This window comes from Orbicella faveolata, unplaced genomic scaffold (assembly GCF_042242905.1).
Source record: "Orbicella faveolata isolate gen_17 unplaced genomic scaffold, um_ofav_v1 contig_12, whole genome shotgun sequence".
NCBI lineage: Eukaryota > Metazoa > Cnidaria > Anthozoa > Scleractinia > Merulinidae > Orbicella > Orbicella faveolata.
The window spans coordinates 3,675,136-3,691,491 of NW_028301539.1; the positions used below are offsets into that span (position 1 = coordinate 3,675,136).

The window sequence follows — 16,356 nt, forward strand, 5'->3', positions numbered from 1 at the left end:
CAATGTAGGCGAAAATTTGTAACTCTTAAAATTTTAGCTATAACATTTTGTAAGCGCATGCTCTTCCATGCATTTGTGAAGGGGACGAAACACCAGGCTTCTTTCTCTATTGTTTCCTATGAGGAGGCGGCATGGCGGAGTGGCTTAGGGCGCTGGATTTGACATCTGAAGGTCCCTGGTTCCTCCACCCTATCTCTATCTGGATTAGCCCACGGTAGTACTGACCTCAACTGTGAATACCTAACTAGTCAGCCTCCCATCGGTTGGGATTGCTAATAGTTTATGGTCTATTTACAATGTTTGTTTATTTATTTAGTGTCCCCAATTAGCACAACAGTGCTAAATACATTTTTTAGGTGGTTTGAATTTGTAAAATCAAACTGATAGAATTGTTTGACACAAGTATGAGTACTCTGGGTCGTGCTTTTAGTAAGCCTCAATCTTTCAGCAAAACGAAAAAAGTCCTCACATTGGAAACCTTACAAAGCAGTCATAACTTGCCAGCACTACCATACTGGAGTACACAGTACGCAAGTACTCCCCCCCTCCCCATCCTCTGGGGTGCTCCTCATAGCAAGGTGACCGTTGAAGTTGTAATGCTGCTACTGCTGCCAGGGTGCTCTAGCCTAACTATTAGGGTGACATGTTCAAATGGTGAAAACATTTTAACCCAAGTCCTCTGTCATGGTTAGCAGTTGTAAAATGAATCATGTTCAGTTTGTTATTGTAAGAAAGGTCCAAAATAGGCAAAGGGAGTCAAATCAGAGGGGGAAGAACAATGTAAATCTTTAGGTGGGGGTGTGCTGCTGAGACACTGAAACCCTAACCTTATACTAGATCACGATCAGCTTGAGTTTGCAACCCTATTCTAGACTAGGCACCAAAAACTCTTACCCTAACCTAGACTAGCTATTTCCCATCCAGAAACACTGTCACTATCGTAGTCCAACGTACACTAACTAAACCCAATATCTTACAAAGTTACTTCCGAGTTTCAATTTCTATTTCTGTTTGTTAAATTGTTTGTTTGTTAGTTAGCTGATTGCTCTAACCTCTGAGGAAATCACAGGAGGTAGGCTGTTACTGTGCCAACATAAAGTGTATTGTCTGGCTTTTATTTGTGTGATCAACAACTCCCCATTTGAGCAACCAAATGATCAATTTATTTAAAAATTTTAACATCATTTAACTTATTTTCTTGCACTGTGTAATGAGATGACAAATGAAATGTGAAACATCACATCACAAGATAAGAACAAGACTTTTAACAGACGATTGTCTTCATCTGTCATTGAGCAGCTCATCACTGGATACACTGGTTGATCCTAAAAATAAATAATAAAAGCAAAAATTATTTGATATAGCTGCAAGTTGTTGATGTTATTGCCTTGATGTATCAACAAATTCTTTGGAATTACATATGAAAGTAATATAAGGCAATTTGTAAAGAGAAAATCCATTTTAATCTGGATTTCCTATCCTGACAGACTGGTCTCTTATCACTAATCCAATGTAAGAACTCTGCTGGTGGTATTGCACCACTTTTCCACTTTGGAAATTTTTAAGTTAATCTGGGCAAGTATTTCTTAGCTACCACCCCATAAATACTATTCTGTGCAAAAGTTGTCTAGGATCCACTTATGGGAGGCCCCACTGTGTTGGATAAGGTTTTCTGTGTTGCGTTCTTAGGCATTGAAGACACGATACTGTACTATGTTGCTCTACACCCAGAAGTATCATTAAGGTGATTCCCTAGTAAAAGAACTCTGCCGTAGATTTCTGATGAAACTTGGTATGCTGTTGTTACAGGACAAGGAGATATTAAAAACGTAATAAAAAGAGGGGGTCACCGTGCTTGTTTTCACGCCACAATGCTGACAAATACAGTTATTTGGGTGACTTTTGGTAACCTCCGTGTGCAACAAAATTAATAAGCTTGATTGTTTTTCAATGCAGCGTGTTATGTCACACAGAGTTTGACTTTCGTTGATTGTTTATTCATCTATGTCCCAGAAAAAATGTCTTTAAATACCCTGCATTTTTTCTCCTTTAAAGGAAACATAATTTGGACATGCACTGTTGCACCCATTATGTCTCCCTCTGTAGTATTTATTTCATTTGCCAAAAAAGTAGCCATAAATTTCGGCCAATTTTTCTCTTAGTTATTGAGGTTTTTTTTCTCATTGAAATTATGAAACAAAAAGTGGGGGTCACCTTGCTCATTTAAGAGTAAAGGAGCATTTACTTCGCTATCGAGCTTAGTTTGAGGGAAATCTCTTACATTTTGTACGCGCACACGCTCATGTGCGTGCGCTAATGACGCGAAAATCATGCCCAGTAGGGATGCGCAATGCAATACTAAGGAATCACCTTAACACTGACAAACGCTAGGGCTAATAAGCAAAGGATTAGTCATCCTTGCCCACAGAGCCACCTGTTCCACTTAGCTGGTGGAGCCATGGTACAGGGACAGGTAGCTCTGGAGATGCACGATTTTCACTAATACAATGCGGTTTTCACATCTACTTTTAAACTTTCTGAACACTATAGCTTGGGTTACAGACATCTGTAAACTGGATCCATGTCATTTCACAGTATATTATCCTGGAGAAAGCTCCCATATAAAAAGTATGTGGGTGCTGGTCAGAAATTTTGAAAAAAAATCCTAAGAGGTACTAAGATCCTGTTTTGTGGGCGTGGCTCAAAACTTTTTTCATCCCCAAGAGGCACCAATTCTAAAACATCACATTAACTGAATGTGCACTCTTTCATTGATGAGTTGTGAATTCTAAGTGTAACTGAGGCAATATATCAAATGTCAGTTGATTGCCAAATATCTCTTGCCATTTTTTTCAGCTCAATACCCTAAAAGGTACCAGGAAAGCTGCGGCTGTGGACCTTTCATGGCTGAACACACTTTTTTAACCCCTAAAAGGCATGAAGTCCCTCCCCGTGTATACTATCATGCCTTGCAAGGTCATGAACTTCAATTGTCTTGGTAACTGGAAAGATCCAAATCAGATTTTCCCTTTTTAAGGATCTTAGTGACTGACTCTGATTTGGGTGTTCTGAGTAAACATCCCTCATCATGACCTAAATATCAGCCACAGCATCTGCTCCTTTATTTTCAAGAGACACAGAGACAGCAGCAAAAGGAAACGGCTGCAATTCAGGCTACCCTAACTAAACTTCATTGTTATACCTCCCAACTCAAATATATTTTCCAATTGGAGAATGTGTCAGTGTCGTGGGTCAAAAAACACAAACTCCCTAGGGAATGATAACTTGAATGTTCCACCCGTATGTGATCAGGTCAAGCACCTTGAAACTGCAGCTAATTTGTTGTGCCAGCTGGCATCAAGCAAATACTTTTTTTTGCAGTATTTCCTATTTTTGAGTTGGAAGGTATTAAAAAAAACACCTAATGACTGGCCCCATGAGAAACAGTGAGTTTTGTTTCCCCTTGACTTTGATCTTCCCCTCGGCTTCGTCTCAGGGAACACTGAGGGTCCCAGGAAACAAAACTCACTGTTTCCCTTGAGGCCAGTCATCAAGTGCTTGTTGTTGTATGATTAGGAAGTTACATGCGTTTCTGTTAATGTAATACCTGTGTTTATTGCCTTCAGCCTCTCAAGCCTTTCTGTCATCAGTGGGTACAAGTAGGATTCGATGTCATTTCCTTCCTCAGTGAAACAGTGCTTTCCCTTCTTTCCAAGCAACCTACGTCGAATTCGGTTGAGCTCTAGCTTTTTGGAGAACATATCAATGCCGCCTTGAAGCATCCTGGGCTCACACTTTGCAGCGGTCAAGTCTGCCTTGTAAACTACATCATGGTAGAACTTTCCATTGACTTGCTTGTAACAAAGATAGCTCATTCTCAAAATGCAAAGCTTGAGGATAAAATCTAAAATTGCATGGAGTTTAACCAGCCTTGGGGTAGCATAAGCTATCCTAAATGTCGTGTACAACCATGTCGGTGCCATGAACGCATTGATGGCCATATAATCCAGCCGTTGGATTTTGGCGAGCTCGTTACCAATGCAAAAAGCTATCATATCATCTGTGGGTAACAAAGTCTCTTTAATCATAATACCCAGTTCCGAGTCCCACTTGATATCTCTTCCTTGGAAAGTTATTCCACACTTTTCTACGTCCTCGTGATTCTCAAAAATGTACCACTTTGGGAGGCTCACAACTGCTCCGTTTGGAAAAGATGGAGAACCCGCCGAAATCGGGTGCACTCCTTGATTTATGAACAAAGTGATTTTGTCGTTGTTTTTGTAGCCAAACTTCGTCAGGACCTCATTAAACTGTGTTTTACAGCGTTCGGGAATTTTCACGTAGCTTCTATCATCTCCTTCCCTCAAAGCCACGATGGGTTTGCACACTTGATTAGGGAACACATTGGCCGCATTCTTGTAAACAAAAAGTCCACCAATACCTAAACCCACGGATATGGCAATGAGCTGGTTGGCAACTTTGGTAAGTGCTTCAGGTAAGCTGCCCATGCCTGCCAAGAGATTTACTTCTAGGACAGTACCACATGCCACGAAAAAAATCAAAATGGCGAGCTTCGCAAAGATTGGCCGAGGGGAACCTGGGTTAATCACATCCTCGTCCCAGGCTTTTAGATAGCGAGCTTGCCCGATGAGAACCTGAGTGCCAATTAGCAATTAGACCCGCAACCCGCAAGGGCTACGGGTCAATAGCCCATGAGGCGAAGCCGAATGGGCTATTGACCCATGGCTTTTGAGGGCGAAGGGTCTAATTGTTTTAGTATCACCCAACTAGTCGGACAGAAAAGGTAATAATAAAGTTAGCAAATGCAAGTTGAAGAAATAGTTATTTGGGAATAAAACAAAAGAAAGTGCCAAGCTTGATTGCGCCAATTTCGCTACTCGAGGACTATTACTAATAGTCCTCTAGTAGCATAGCCAATTAAAATGCAGGATTTGCATTAGTCCACTAGTTGGGTGATACTAATTCTGGGTTATTGTGGGACAGTAAATTGCAGACTGCAGACTGCAGGCTTTTTAAGTGTATATTGTAATATTTCTGTTATTGAGTGATTACCATAAACAAGATTGTTTGGGCTACTCACAGTGAAAGTCTACACATTATCACCTTGGTAAGACTGAATGTCACTTGCTCTCAATAATAGAAATGGTAACCTGATTGAGTTAAAAATTCTACAGTCTGCAGTCTGCATTTTACCCCTGGTCTGCAGTCTGCATTTTACCCCTGGCCTGCAGTCTACATTGTGCAGTCTGTACTTTACACTGACCACTTGCAGTAAACTTGTTTGGTAATCAAAAGACCCTGAAAAAACTGACGACAATAAATTCAAATCTCTACCACTATCATGGCTAACAGTAAATGCCCCAATTTTCATTTATTTCTAATCCCACATTTGCTCTTGATTGCATTATGACTAAAATTTATTTATTTATTTATTTATTGTACTTTCACTTCAGTCAGTATTCACCATCACTTTTCATTCTTCTCAAAATAATTGCCCTTCCTCTTTAGCTTTTCCTCTTGTAAGCATGATCATTCATCTGTAATCAGGTGATCAAGTTTGACTACTGATTTGGATCACACCATCACATGGGCTGTAAGTATTCATGCTGTGGAAAAGGCATTGTTTCCACTGCAGAATGCTGTCTACCAAATGCAGAATGCCAATCTCCAAATGCACCGTTTGCTGGTCATTAGTCCCACTCATGTTTGCTTGCGGTTAGCATTATAGCTATTATGTAACTTTAAAGGACAGCATTATAGTGTATTTGGCCCTTTTCAACAAACAGACGCTAACCACACACAAACACGAGTGTAACTTAATGCAAGCAAACAGTGCCTTGGGCGTTCTGCAAAATACCCTGGCAAAATACTCTGCCAATCATTATTCATTGGTAACAATACTAATTTGCAGTATTGCTGTTTTCTGGCTCTTCTATCAAACTTGAATCTGACAGAGTGTCAAAGATGGTTTTCACTTTGTGTAGCCTCTCAGTCAACTGTGGATGTCTGGATATTGCTGTGCATTGCAGGTCATTTCCTTCCTCTGAGTAAATCTGTTTTCCTCGTTCTCCAAGCAGTACACGTTGGATGACGTTTCGTTTCAGTGTTGTTGTACACCAATCTACACCACCTTTTGCCATGTGTGGATCACACTTAGCAGAAATTTCATCAGCATTGAATTCAGCAAGATGAGTCAACTTTCGCTCAACAATTCTGTAAGCTTGATAATTCAATCCAAAGATGCAAAGTTTCAGTAGAGCATCCAACACAACATGCACTTTGAAAATTCTTCCCGTACATTTTGCAACTCTGTATGTCAAGTACAGCCATAATGGTGGGACACACGTGAAAAACAGCTTGAAATTTAAATGCTGATCAATATGAGCCAGCTCATGGCCAATAGTGAAAGCGATCATTTCCTGAGTTGGAATAAAACTTTCAGTCACAGTCACACCAACTTCTGAATCCCAGCTCACATCTCTGCCAAATCTAAGTCCCGAATTTTCAACATCCTTTTTAGTTTGATATAGATACCACCTTGGCAACCCAATAACGGCACCACCCGGAAGTATATTTGAACCGGCCGACACTGCATAGAAATGCCGATTGACAAACAAGCTCACTTTGTCTGCGTTCTTCAAACCAAATTTCACGGCCACCTCGGTAAATTGTTCACGACAGCGATCAGGAACTTCGACTAAGGTTCCGCTTTCGTCTTTGAGACCATTAAAGTCTTTGCAAATTTGCGGAAACAATTCGCCTGAGGCCCTGACGAGGAACAGCCCTCCTATCCCAAGACGAACGAAACCCCGAATTATCCTTTCGAAAGCGGCCATCTTGGATTTGGAAAAATAGCGGAGACCTGGAAACGAGATAAGGTCCCTGTCCAAAATGACTGTATGTTGAGGCCAAAATGTCATCAAACGTGTTTGTTCATGTTTCATTGCACCTTTCCCTCATTCCACTTCAGTGCGTACGAACAATAGTACCAGGGTGAGGTTGTGGGGTACAATTTCCTACATTTGCTGTATTTTTGTCAACCCTGACCTCAATTCGGCACCACTGGCTTTGGAAAGGTCTATGCTGAAATATGCAGGATAGAATAACATTGAACAAATGAGAAACCAGTGTCAGAGATGTCAACAACCTAAAAGAAATAACGTCATACCAGGAGGTCATCCCACGTCTTAATTTCAATATGTCATAACTATTTTAGTGTGGCTGTGATGCTTTGGGGGAATAAAATAAAAGAAATCATACTGCCATCAAGAAGTGAACCAATAATTTGCATAATCTGTATTTATGGCCAAAGTCTGTGGACCAAATATCAAATTTTGCCTATTTTGTGTGAAGACACTCTCTTGATGTTTGAAAAAAGCTAACAAAATAGAAGGAGGAGATCTGGAAATTTTCAGATTAACTCAGTAAACATCTAGCCTGGAATGTCAGTTAACTCCTGCCCTTTTCAGCCTGATCCTCAGGCAATTAGGTTGAGGGCAGGAGATGAATAACAATTCAGGATAAGTAAATGTTCTAAATTACCCACAAAAGTATCCTAAATGTGACAGTGGAGTGAAACAAAATACATTTTCTCTGTATTTAAGGAGTAAATCGAGAGATCTGGTTTGGAACCAGGAGAGTTGGTATGATACAAAGCGTGATTGATAATATTTGAAAAGAAAATATTCAAGAGTCAGCAATAACAGAATTTTATCAGAATTTTATTTCACGCCCATCAAGCAAACACAATACCTTTATTTGCACAAAACTATTAAACTGGAGAAGTCAAAATTTTATAGGCAAAATTGTTTAGCAAATGTACTATTCTTCTTCTGAATGTAAGAGACATTTGAAAAAACCTTTCAACTGAGGATATTTAACTGATGCTCTTGCACACCTTAACTAGTACAACATGGAAAACCACCATATTGCACTGGATGAAAATTAGATTTCTCAATCAAGATAATCTCTTTTTTCTGCTATTAAATAAGTTATTTTTGGCAGAAGAAAAATGTATTGTTGACTATTGCCGCCCTTTCCAAGATAAAGATGTTGACTCACAAGCTATTGAAAAAAATCAATCTATCGAAGGAAAAAAGAATTCAAGGATGGTTATTCATGGAAGACTGCTGGAAAGGACAATTCATGAGTCCAGCCACTATGACATTGCAGTTTCCCCATCATGAAGGACTCTATTTCCTGCAAAGGAATTAAAAGAAAAACAAAATTGAGCACAAAGATCACCAATACATGATGCTACCTCATATACCATTATTTGCAACTTACAACCACAGTTTAACATCTACAAAAAATGTCACTATTTCCCCTTTGCAAAAAAGGATGATTGATCTGTGTAACATTGGCAGCAGATCTATAATGGTGATATGCACAGTTTCCCTATGGTTTCTTGGTTGTGAATCTGGAGCACACTGACTCCAAGTTAAGTAAATTGTCAGTACATGATTCTCACATTGAATCTGCAAAGTTAGTCAGAGGGTATGGGTTAGGCATAGAGAGACAAATCTGTTTATGCAGGCAAATGTCTAGAGATGCCAAGTATGACATATTTTTAGCCCACCTTCATTCCACACTCTTGCCTTTTCAATTGAGAAAGGACCTATCTCTATTAACACCCCTCTCCCTAAACATGTCTCAATCTGTTATTGGGGTATGAAGGTGGTTGTCAAAGTCAATTTCCATCTCATAAATATGTGACTGCATGTTTTTAAATAGACTATTGTTTTGTATTTCCTAGAAAGTTACAGCTGGACCTCCTGTAAGCAGACACCCATGCACGAGGTGTAAAAATGTGTCTACGCATGTAGTGAGCACAGTTGTCCATACATAGGCTATCAGGGGTTTCACTGAGGGCCAGGCACTGGGAAAATTGACCGGCTGTGAGGACAATTTTGTCCACCTGGTTTGACCATTTAGAGGAACTTTTTTCATAAAAAGAACTTACATTAAAAAAAGTTTTGCCCACCTGTTAAATATGGTTGTCCTCCCGCTGAAAACATTAATGAAACGCCTACAGGGGGCTGCATGCTCCATAACACATAGAAGCACCATATTTAAGAAATAGAAAACATGTACCGTGTTTCTATCAAGTTATAGAAACACAAGTGGAAGTATGGGAGAATGAGAAATGCTGTGCGAACAGGAGCCGCCGGCAAATGTTTCCACAGCTTTTTTGAGTTTGCCCAAACTTTCATGAGTGTTTCTATAACTTGATAGAAACACAGAGAACGTGTTTTCTATTTCGTTTAGAAAACACCGCAAAAACAGCTTGTTTACTTGGATCATCAAAATGTAAATTCGCTTTGCTCGCACCATCATAATGTCAACAGCTCATGCTACTCCTACGTTTCCATTGAAATATAGAAACACGATTTTTAAACAATCAGCCTGCGTATTTTCTTAGGACTGTTTTCTAATTCATAATGTGTTTCTGTGTGTGCCTATGGGAGAATTGTATTAGCACCAATGCAACCGCACTAACATGCACCTTTCATTGTTTTGTCTACTATCACTTCCAGTTTCCTCAGTCTGTCCAATAGCTTTGGATGAGTGTAGCCTTGGCCTGATGATTGCACTCTAGAAGTACCTCTCTCATGTATGTATCTCATAAAAGAGTTAAACCTCATTGTCTTCAACATCCAATCCACACCACCGACAGCCATGTCTGGGTCAATTCTCGCAGACATTTCGTCTGCTTTGAATTCTTGATAATGGTTAAGATAACGCTGTGCTCTCCAGTAACAAAAATAACTGGTCAAACAAAACCCGACTTTTAAAATGCCATCCACAATGACTGGAGCTTTAGGTACCAGTCTTCTAGTTCTGCTTGCTACTTCAAATGTTATATACAGCCATGAAGGTGCTAAAAAGACTTGAGAGGCCAAATCAATCCTCTTGATGTGACTCAGTTCATGGCCTATAAGGAATGCTATACTATCATCCGACAAAAGTAGTGTGTCTTTGAATTTACTGCCTATCTTGCCTCGTAAGTAGAAAGGGACTTCTCCGTCTTTATGTCGGACTTGCTGGAATCTTGCAATGTCTTCCTCTTGTTTGAAAAAGAAAGTCAAAGGAACTCCTATGACGGCGCCATTTGGAAGCCACGTGGCTCCAGCTGACATGGGAAAGAGAGATTTGCAGACGAAGAAGGCGATTTTCTCTTGATTATCGTTAATTCCAAGTTTAGGAGCTATTCTTGCGAGTTGCTCCTTACATCTTGCAGGGACTTCTACCTCGGTACTGCCAACTTTCAGTTCCATCACTCTTTTAACGTACTCATGTGGAAAAACATGTGGTACTGCCTTCAAACAAAACAAAGTTCCCGCTGTCACGCCAACAGCAACTCGAAGAAAAATAGAAGACATTTTCGAAGAACAGACGCAAATTGCGGCAAAGAGAATGGCGGAGTTTTACCGTTTGATCCGATAGGCAATGGGAACGAGATTAGAGCCCAATCTAACTCCGATACTTCCGGCCGAGTTCACCGCAAATTTAATTAGGAGAAAATTCAATTTGAAGGAATTGAATTTGATTGTGTTTTTGATGTTATCGCCTTACGTGGCGTGAAGCAATTTTTATCATGTTTCTGACAGTGATATGCACATTTGTTGCTGCTCCATTGTTGATTGCCATTATTTATTGGTAAGTATTCATCAGAGTCTTTGTTCAGCATGATTGCCACTCTAATCTTAAGGGCTGCTCTGTTAGTGGTGTGTGAGGGAGGGCAGAATATCTGAGGGGCGAAAAATTTGCAGTATTTCAGTTTTCAATTTTTTTATTGAATGTCTGGGAGTTGGAAGAACAGGATATGGGAAGTGGGAGAGAGAATACAAAAAAGGAGGCAATATTCCTGGAGCGCTCCCGTTCTTAAGGTTTCAAAATCAGTGGCAGATCTAGGGGAGGGGCCCGGGGGGATAAAAAAAGGAGAAATCACAGAAGGAAGAAAAGCTGGCAAGGCAAGCAAAACAAACAGAAAGCTAATGATCTTCAAAGAATCCTATTAAAAATGCCTTTATCATATATCACATATATATCTTCAGGCTTGTACAGAATGGAAAACCTTGGGACATGGCAAGTTTCTTTCAAACACCTCCTTTACAACTTGAACTGGCACTAAGGCAGTATGATGACTTCTTAGTCCTTATTCTCTTCCATGATCAAACAATCTTAAGTGCTGTCAAGTGTTTTGGTGAAGACACTGAAAGTGTGCTTATTGGAAGTGCATTTGAAGGTTGCTTTCTTCCAAAGAATTTCAACAATGGCAAAGGGTATGGAGTTGAATTTGACTTCTTTGTTCGTCTACCAACACCCATGGCTTGGGAGTCCCCAGGAGCTCTTCAGTATATGCCGCTTGATGAACAACCGCATCAAGTGCTTGTGAAGCTTTCAAGCCCATCAACCTTAGAGTCCGAGTACATTGGTATTAAAAACAAAGTGCCAAATTTAAGTGATAGCTTTCTAAAAAAGTGTGAAGATGGATTTTATTTGAAGAGAAACTTTATGGAAGCCATGGAGGAGAAAATCCAGAATTCTCTGAAGAAGGTTCTTGTGCAAAAGCCGGGTGGTATGGAAATGGTGTCTAGGTGTGATGCAGAAAAAAACAGTGAAGGACTTCAGGCATCCATTGATGTGTCATTTTTAAAGCCTATCACTGAACACTTGGGTATGTTGCCACTAGATCCCGACTCATGGTCAGGAGATGCAATGACAAATGCTCAAATGCTGTGGGTTAATCTTACAAACTGGAGTTCACCATCTTGGCCCTCCAGGATTTTCAAAGTTCATCTTGTTTTGGAATGTGACTGGCCTGCCGATGCCAAGATGAACTGGCTCCAAAGACAGCGATACTGGCCAAGTGAGAAAACTGTACAGGATGTTGCAGAAGCCCCTTGCTATCTTCATCCTCTGTGGGATGAGGAAGAACCGATAGATGAGAGTGTAATGACATTTCAAATGACCTTTGGGCTGGCAGAATATTTACTTTTCATGGAAACTGGACCAAAAGAGAGGCAATGTATAGTAGTTCTAAAAGCTATCAAGGAAAAGTATTTTCACAAATCTCAAATCTTGTCCTCTTTTGTAATCAAGATGGTATTTTTCTGGCATTTAGAATCAACTCCTTTATCCGAGAGACAAGATATGGGTAGAGGAGAACTGCTTGTTTGCCTGCTGGACAAACTTGTTAGTTTCTTGAATGACAACAATTTGCCTCACTTTTTTCTCCCAATTGTTAATCTGCTGCAGCGTTTTGATCCAGATGACATCAGTAGTACTTGTAGACAGGTGAAAAAAGTAAAAAGAAACATGTTGGCTTATCTTCCCTCTGAGTTGTTTCAAGTTAAATGCTCAAAAACAATTGATGATGATTTTGTTCAAACAGTGCTGCAGTTTGTTTAAAAGTAATGAAAGTTGTTATAATTTATAGCACTTATAATTTACAGGAAACAATAAAATATTCATCAATAGCTGTTCTGTAATGTGCTTTCTAATAAATGAATGTGTAAAAGAAGGTATGTGGTAAAAATATAAAATACAGTAACTCTAATTTTCTTAGCTCCAATGATGACTGTAAATAAACCATACAATTTTCTCCATTGTTTGTCACTTAGTGTGTCTTTTGTACTCCACCTCAAAATAAGATGCTATTTTTACATGATGTAGAAAAATTAAGTACTTAAAACATGCTTGATTTCCTATTTTTATCCCTTTACATTTTAATTTACACATTACTTTCATGAAAACTGCCAACAAATGGGTCAACATTCAGTTATACCTTAAAGTCACCGCAGTTTTGTCACAAATAGTTTTTATCAATTGCAGTCAGGTGCACAGAAGGCAATGATGCATCCACTTTTGCAAATATGCAATAATATTATAATAATTTCTGTTGCACAGTTTCACACATGGTTTGATATTCTGCAGACTACAAAAAGGGCCCTCCTTTGCCTTAATTTGTCAAAAACTATTGATGTGAAAATAAAGTAGAGGAATAAGAGCGCTTCTTACCTGACAAGCTAATGGAAAGGGAGTCTACCTGCAGTCCAGATATTGAGGTTCAGGCAGTTACACATCACTAATAATTTTTAGAACCATTGCAATAAGCTGTACACTGGAGTGATTTTCTGCACCTTTTTGTCAGTGACGAAAATCAGTGAGCATCATCAGGTTCCACACAAGCTAAAAAAATTGTTTTAAATAATTAATATATTCTTCAATTTACACCAACCAACATTTTATTATCCTAATATATGCAGATTTTTTTAATACCAATAATTAAAATTATTAATTATTTATAATTATTCATAAAGATCATAAATCTTGTTTATAATATAATTTATTATAATTTATTATGATATATAATGATAACTGCCTTTTTTTGATGAGCTCACTAGCATTTGAATATTTTTCAGGCTTTTCAACCAACAAAGGACTTCAAAACATCTACAGCTGGAGAAGGCTCTGTTCAAGTATGACAACTTCCTGCTGTTGAACATGGCTCAACACAAGTTAATCTTTGATGCAATAAAGGTTCAGCGGATATTGAACCAACTCCACAGATGTGTTCTCCCAGTGGGAAGCATGTTTGAAGGCTGTCACATAGCTGAGTGCCCAAGTGATGGACACATATCACAGGAAATGGATTTCATGCTTATTTTGCCAGATGTCACTGCTAGTGAAAGAGATACTGAAGCATTACAGTTTGTTTCTATAGAAGGTCCAAATCCAGGGTATGTGAATCTGAAAGTGCTGGATGCTACACAGATAACATTACAGGACATCCCAGTGTTGGAGGAACTACTTGACCCACTGGCGATGCTTTATGAAATTCATAATGAAGAACTGTTCCTTTCGCATAAATTTGTCAGGATGTTTGAGCGACGAGTAGAGTATGCAGTGTCACATGTGATGGGAACAAAATTTACAAGCTCCAGAGGTCTTGAGCTTGGAATGAAGAGGAAAAATGTCCATGATTTTTATCCAGTTATGACCATTTTCTTTAAAGAGCCCATTCACTGTCTCATTTGGCCTGATTCCACAGCATGGCCTGATTCTGCATTAGGAGCACTCTTTGACACACTGTCAGTCATCCAGGGTTCACAAAGTACAACTGCTTGGCAGAATCAAATTATAGACATAGCACCTGCCATACTGTGTGATGTCCCTACAGAAATCAAAGCTGCATGGCTCCTAAGAAAAAGATATTGGCCTAATCAAAAGCTTGTAGAGAAGATCTCAAGTCTTCAATGCTACTTGCTGGCAAAGCCACATCCATTCACCACAAACAAGCTGTTAGAGTGGCGATTCAGCTTCAGTTCTGCAGAACTGCTCCTCAGTTCTGCCGTTAAACCATGGCAGAAGCAAAGTTTAATGGTACTTAAAGCACTGCGAAGAAAATACTTGCAAGAACCAAAAGTTGTTGCCTCTTATCATTTGAAAACTGTTCTTTTTTGGGTGCTAGAGTCAATGCCTGATCAAACACAAGAATCTTGCTCTCGATGTACCTTGTTAAAAAGGCTTCTTGATGAACTAATATCCTGTTTGAAAGCCAAACATTTACCTCACTTTTTTATCCCAGAAAATAATATGTTTCGCCATTATGAAGACAAAGATCTCCTTACAGTCCAGTCCAGAGTCCAAGATATGCGAGAAAATTTGTTGCTATATCTGACAGAAGACTTGTTTACAACTGCTGTAACCGAGGAAAGAGAAGAAAAAGAATTTGAACAAACTTATTGGGGAATTATATAATATTGTTCTTATGCAATATAGACACAAGTCATACACTTAAAACAAAATTTAAGTTACAGAAAATGACAATTTGTATCAGACAAGCAAAGTTTTGAGCCTGGAAACTAGTTCTATTTTCTTGAATATTTTGTATTTAGGAATGGGGGGAAGCATTACAAAATTATACCCCAAACTGCAATCGTTATGTGTAGTGTTAACAACCACTTATTAAGTATGTTTATGTCCATGGTTATTGTGCATCATTATTGTGCATCATTATTGCACAAGTTACTCTTGCCACAGTGTCTCGCCATGTCATGGACTAATAAATAAGTAAAGAGCTTTACCTGCAATATGGTTGGTGGTGCCCCTTTCTCTTTTGCACCAAAAAAACTTGAATGTTATAAGTTATTGAAAAATCTTTGATGTCTTAACGTACCAGTCAAGCAAACTATAAAGACTAAATGCATATCTGAACAGTGATGAGCTACATGTATGAAAAAGTGGGAAAGAGAAAATCCTCATGGGTGATGAGGAGAGATGGAGTGGGGTGGGGTGGGGGGCAGAGGGGTAGGAGTGTCTGCCCTAAACAATGTTCAGATGATGTTAAGCAAAGAAGATGTCGACTTGCGAGTGCCTGTTACCAGACTAATGATTGCATGAAGGAGTCAATAAAGTCATCTTGCCATACTGGTATGACAATTTTCAGAGTTCTTGCAAGTAAGTGCTTGCACAAAGTTTGCATAATTATCTCTGTAAAGTCTTCAATCCAGATTGACCTTAAGTGACACTGGTAACCCCATGTTGTCCAAGTCATGAGAAAGAAATGGAATGACCCAAACTTGACAAGAAATCCTTCAGTTGAGGACTAGACGCTGTCGCCGTCGACTTTTGTCTTTCGTCTGATAACAAAATATCTTTGAGCTTGGCTGTGCGACTTCTTCTCCTTGCTTTCGCTGACTTTGACAACAAAGGAGTGGTATCTTGTGTTGTGTTAAGGTTTTGTTTCGCTGCAGAAGACGGTCGCGAGCGTTTAGTCGGAGTTGCTTGATCACGTGTTCTGCCAGGGTAGAAGGATTGTCTTCCACAATTCTTGCAAAATACTCCGACATGGTTTAAATTGCGAGGTAGTTTTAATGCTTGCTTCTTGTTCAAATGTTTACTAGAATTGTCCTCGTTATTGCCCGTTTTCTTGTTCTTTTGCCTTCGTCGTTTTGGCTGCACCCTCACACGACAGTTGTCACCTTTAAATATAACACCACAATGCTGACAATATTTCATCCAAAATTCCTTTGCCACACCATTCATTCCGTCGTCTGTTGAAAGAACTTCGTTCACGTAAAATCGTGACAATTCCGGATTCTCCTCCGCGCATTGTAAGGCCAAACTCCATAAATGCTTCAAACGCGCTCTGTCCGGCGCCATATTGTTTCTTTCCTTTGACCGGAGAAGCCTGAATACGAGATATGTGCCGTCAAAGAGCTGGGCCGAAGATAGTCGGAATTGAACTCGTTGTCTTTCGGAACTTCCGAAGGCGTACCGCTGACCAATGAGTATGCGCATGAGATTCTGTTTCAAATTCGCGCAAAC

General features: G+C 39.4%; 5 protein-coding genes across 5 annotated transcripts; 1 reads left to right on the forward strand and 4 right to left on the reverse strand.

Moving 5' to 3' along the window:
- Positions 1 to 1,140: 1,140 nt before the first annotated feature.
- LOC110063560 (transmembrane protein 177-like) lies at positions 1,141 to 4,595 on the reverse strand. Its single transcript, XM_020770559.2, has 2 exons — positions 3,608 to 4,595; positions 1,141 to 1,325 (listed from the first exon to the last, which is right to left on the reverse strand). The coding sequence occupies exons 1-2, from the start codon at positions 4,506 to 4,508 to the stop codon at positions 1,282 to 1,284; spliced, it is 945 nt and encodes a 314-aa protein (XP_020626218.1). The 5' UTR covers positions 4,509 to 4,595; the 3' UTR covers positions 1,141 to 1,281.
- Positions 4,596 to 5,797: 1,202 nt separating this feature from the next.
- LOC110063608 (transmembrane protein 177-like) lies at positions 5,798 to 6,980 on the reverse strand. Its single transcript, XM_020770598.2, has one exon. It carries the CDS (start codon positions 6,963 to 6,965, stop codon positions 5,922 to 5,924), a length of 1,044 nt encoding a protein of 347 aa, XP_020626257.2. The 5' UTR covers positions 6,966 to 6,980; the 3' UTR covers positions 5,798 to 5,921.
- Positions 6,981 to 7,721: 741 nt separating this feature from the next.
- Positions 7,722 to 10,448, reverse strand: LOC110063609 (transmembrane protein 177-like). Its single transcript, XM_020770599.2, has 2 exons — positions 9,527 to 10,448; positions 7,722 to 8,220 (listed from the first exon to the last, which is right to left on the reverse strand). The coding sequence occupies exons 1-2, from the start codon at positions 10,401 to 10,403 to the stop codon at positions 8,180 to 8,182; spliced, it is 918 nt and encodes a 305-aa protein (XP_020626258.1). The 5' UTR covers positions 10,404 to 10,448; the 3' UTR covers positions 7,722 to 8,179.
- Positions 10,449 to 10,507: 59 nt separating this feature from the next.
- LOC110063605 (uncharacterized) lies at positions 10,508 to 15,462 on the forward strand. Its single transcript, XM_020770596.2, has 3 exons — positions 10,508 to 10,680; positions 11,079 to 12,083; positions 13,449 to 15,462. The coding sequence occupies exons 1-3, from the start codon at positions 10,619 to 10,621 to the stop codon at positions 14,785 to 14,787; spliced, it is 2,406 nt and encodes an 801-aa protein (XP_020626255.2). The 5' UTR covers positions 10,508 to 10,618; the 3' UTR covers positions 14,788 to 15,462.
- Positions 13,254 to 16,329, reverse strand: LOC110063610 (uncharacterized). Its single transcript, XM_020770601.2, has 2 exons — positions 14,597 to 16,329; positions 13,254 to 14,226 (listed from the first exon to the last, which is right to left on the reverse strand). The coding sequence occupies exon 1, from the start codon at positions 16,327 to 16,329 to the stop codon at positions 15,580 to 15,582; it is 750 nt and encodes a 249-aa protein (XP_020626260.2). The 3' UTR covers positions 13,254 to 14,226; positions 14,597 to 15,579.
- Between the last annotated feature and the right edge of the window lie 27 nt (positions 16,330 to 16,356).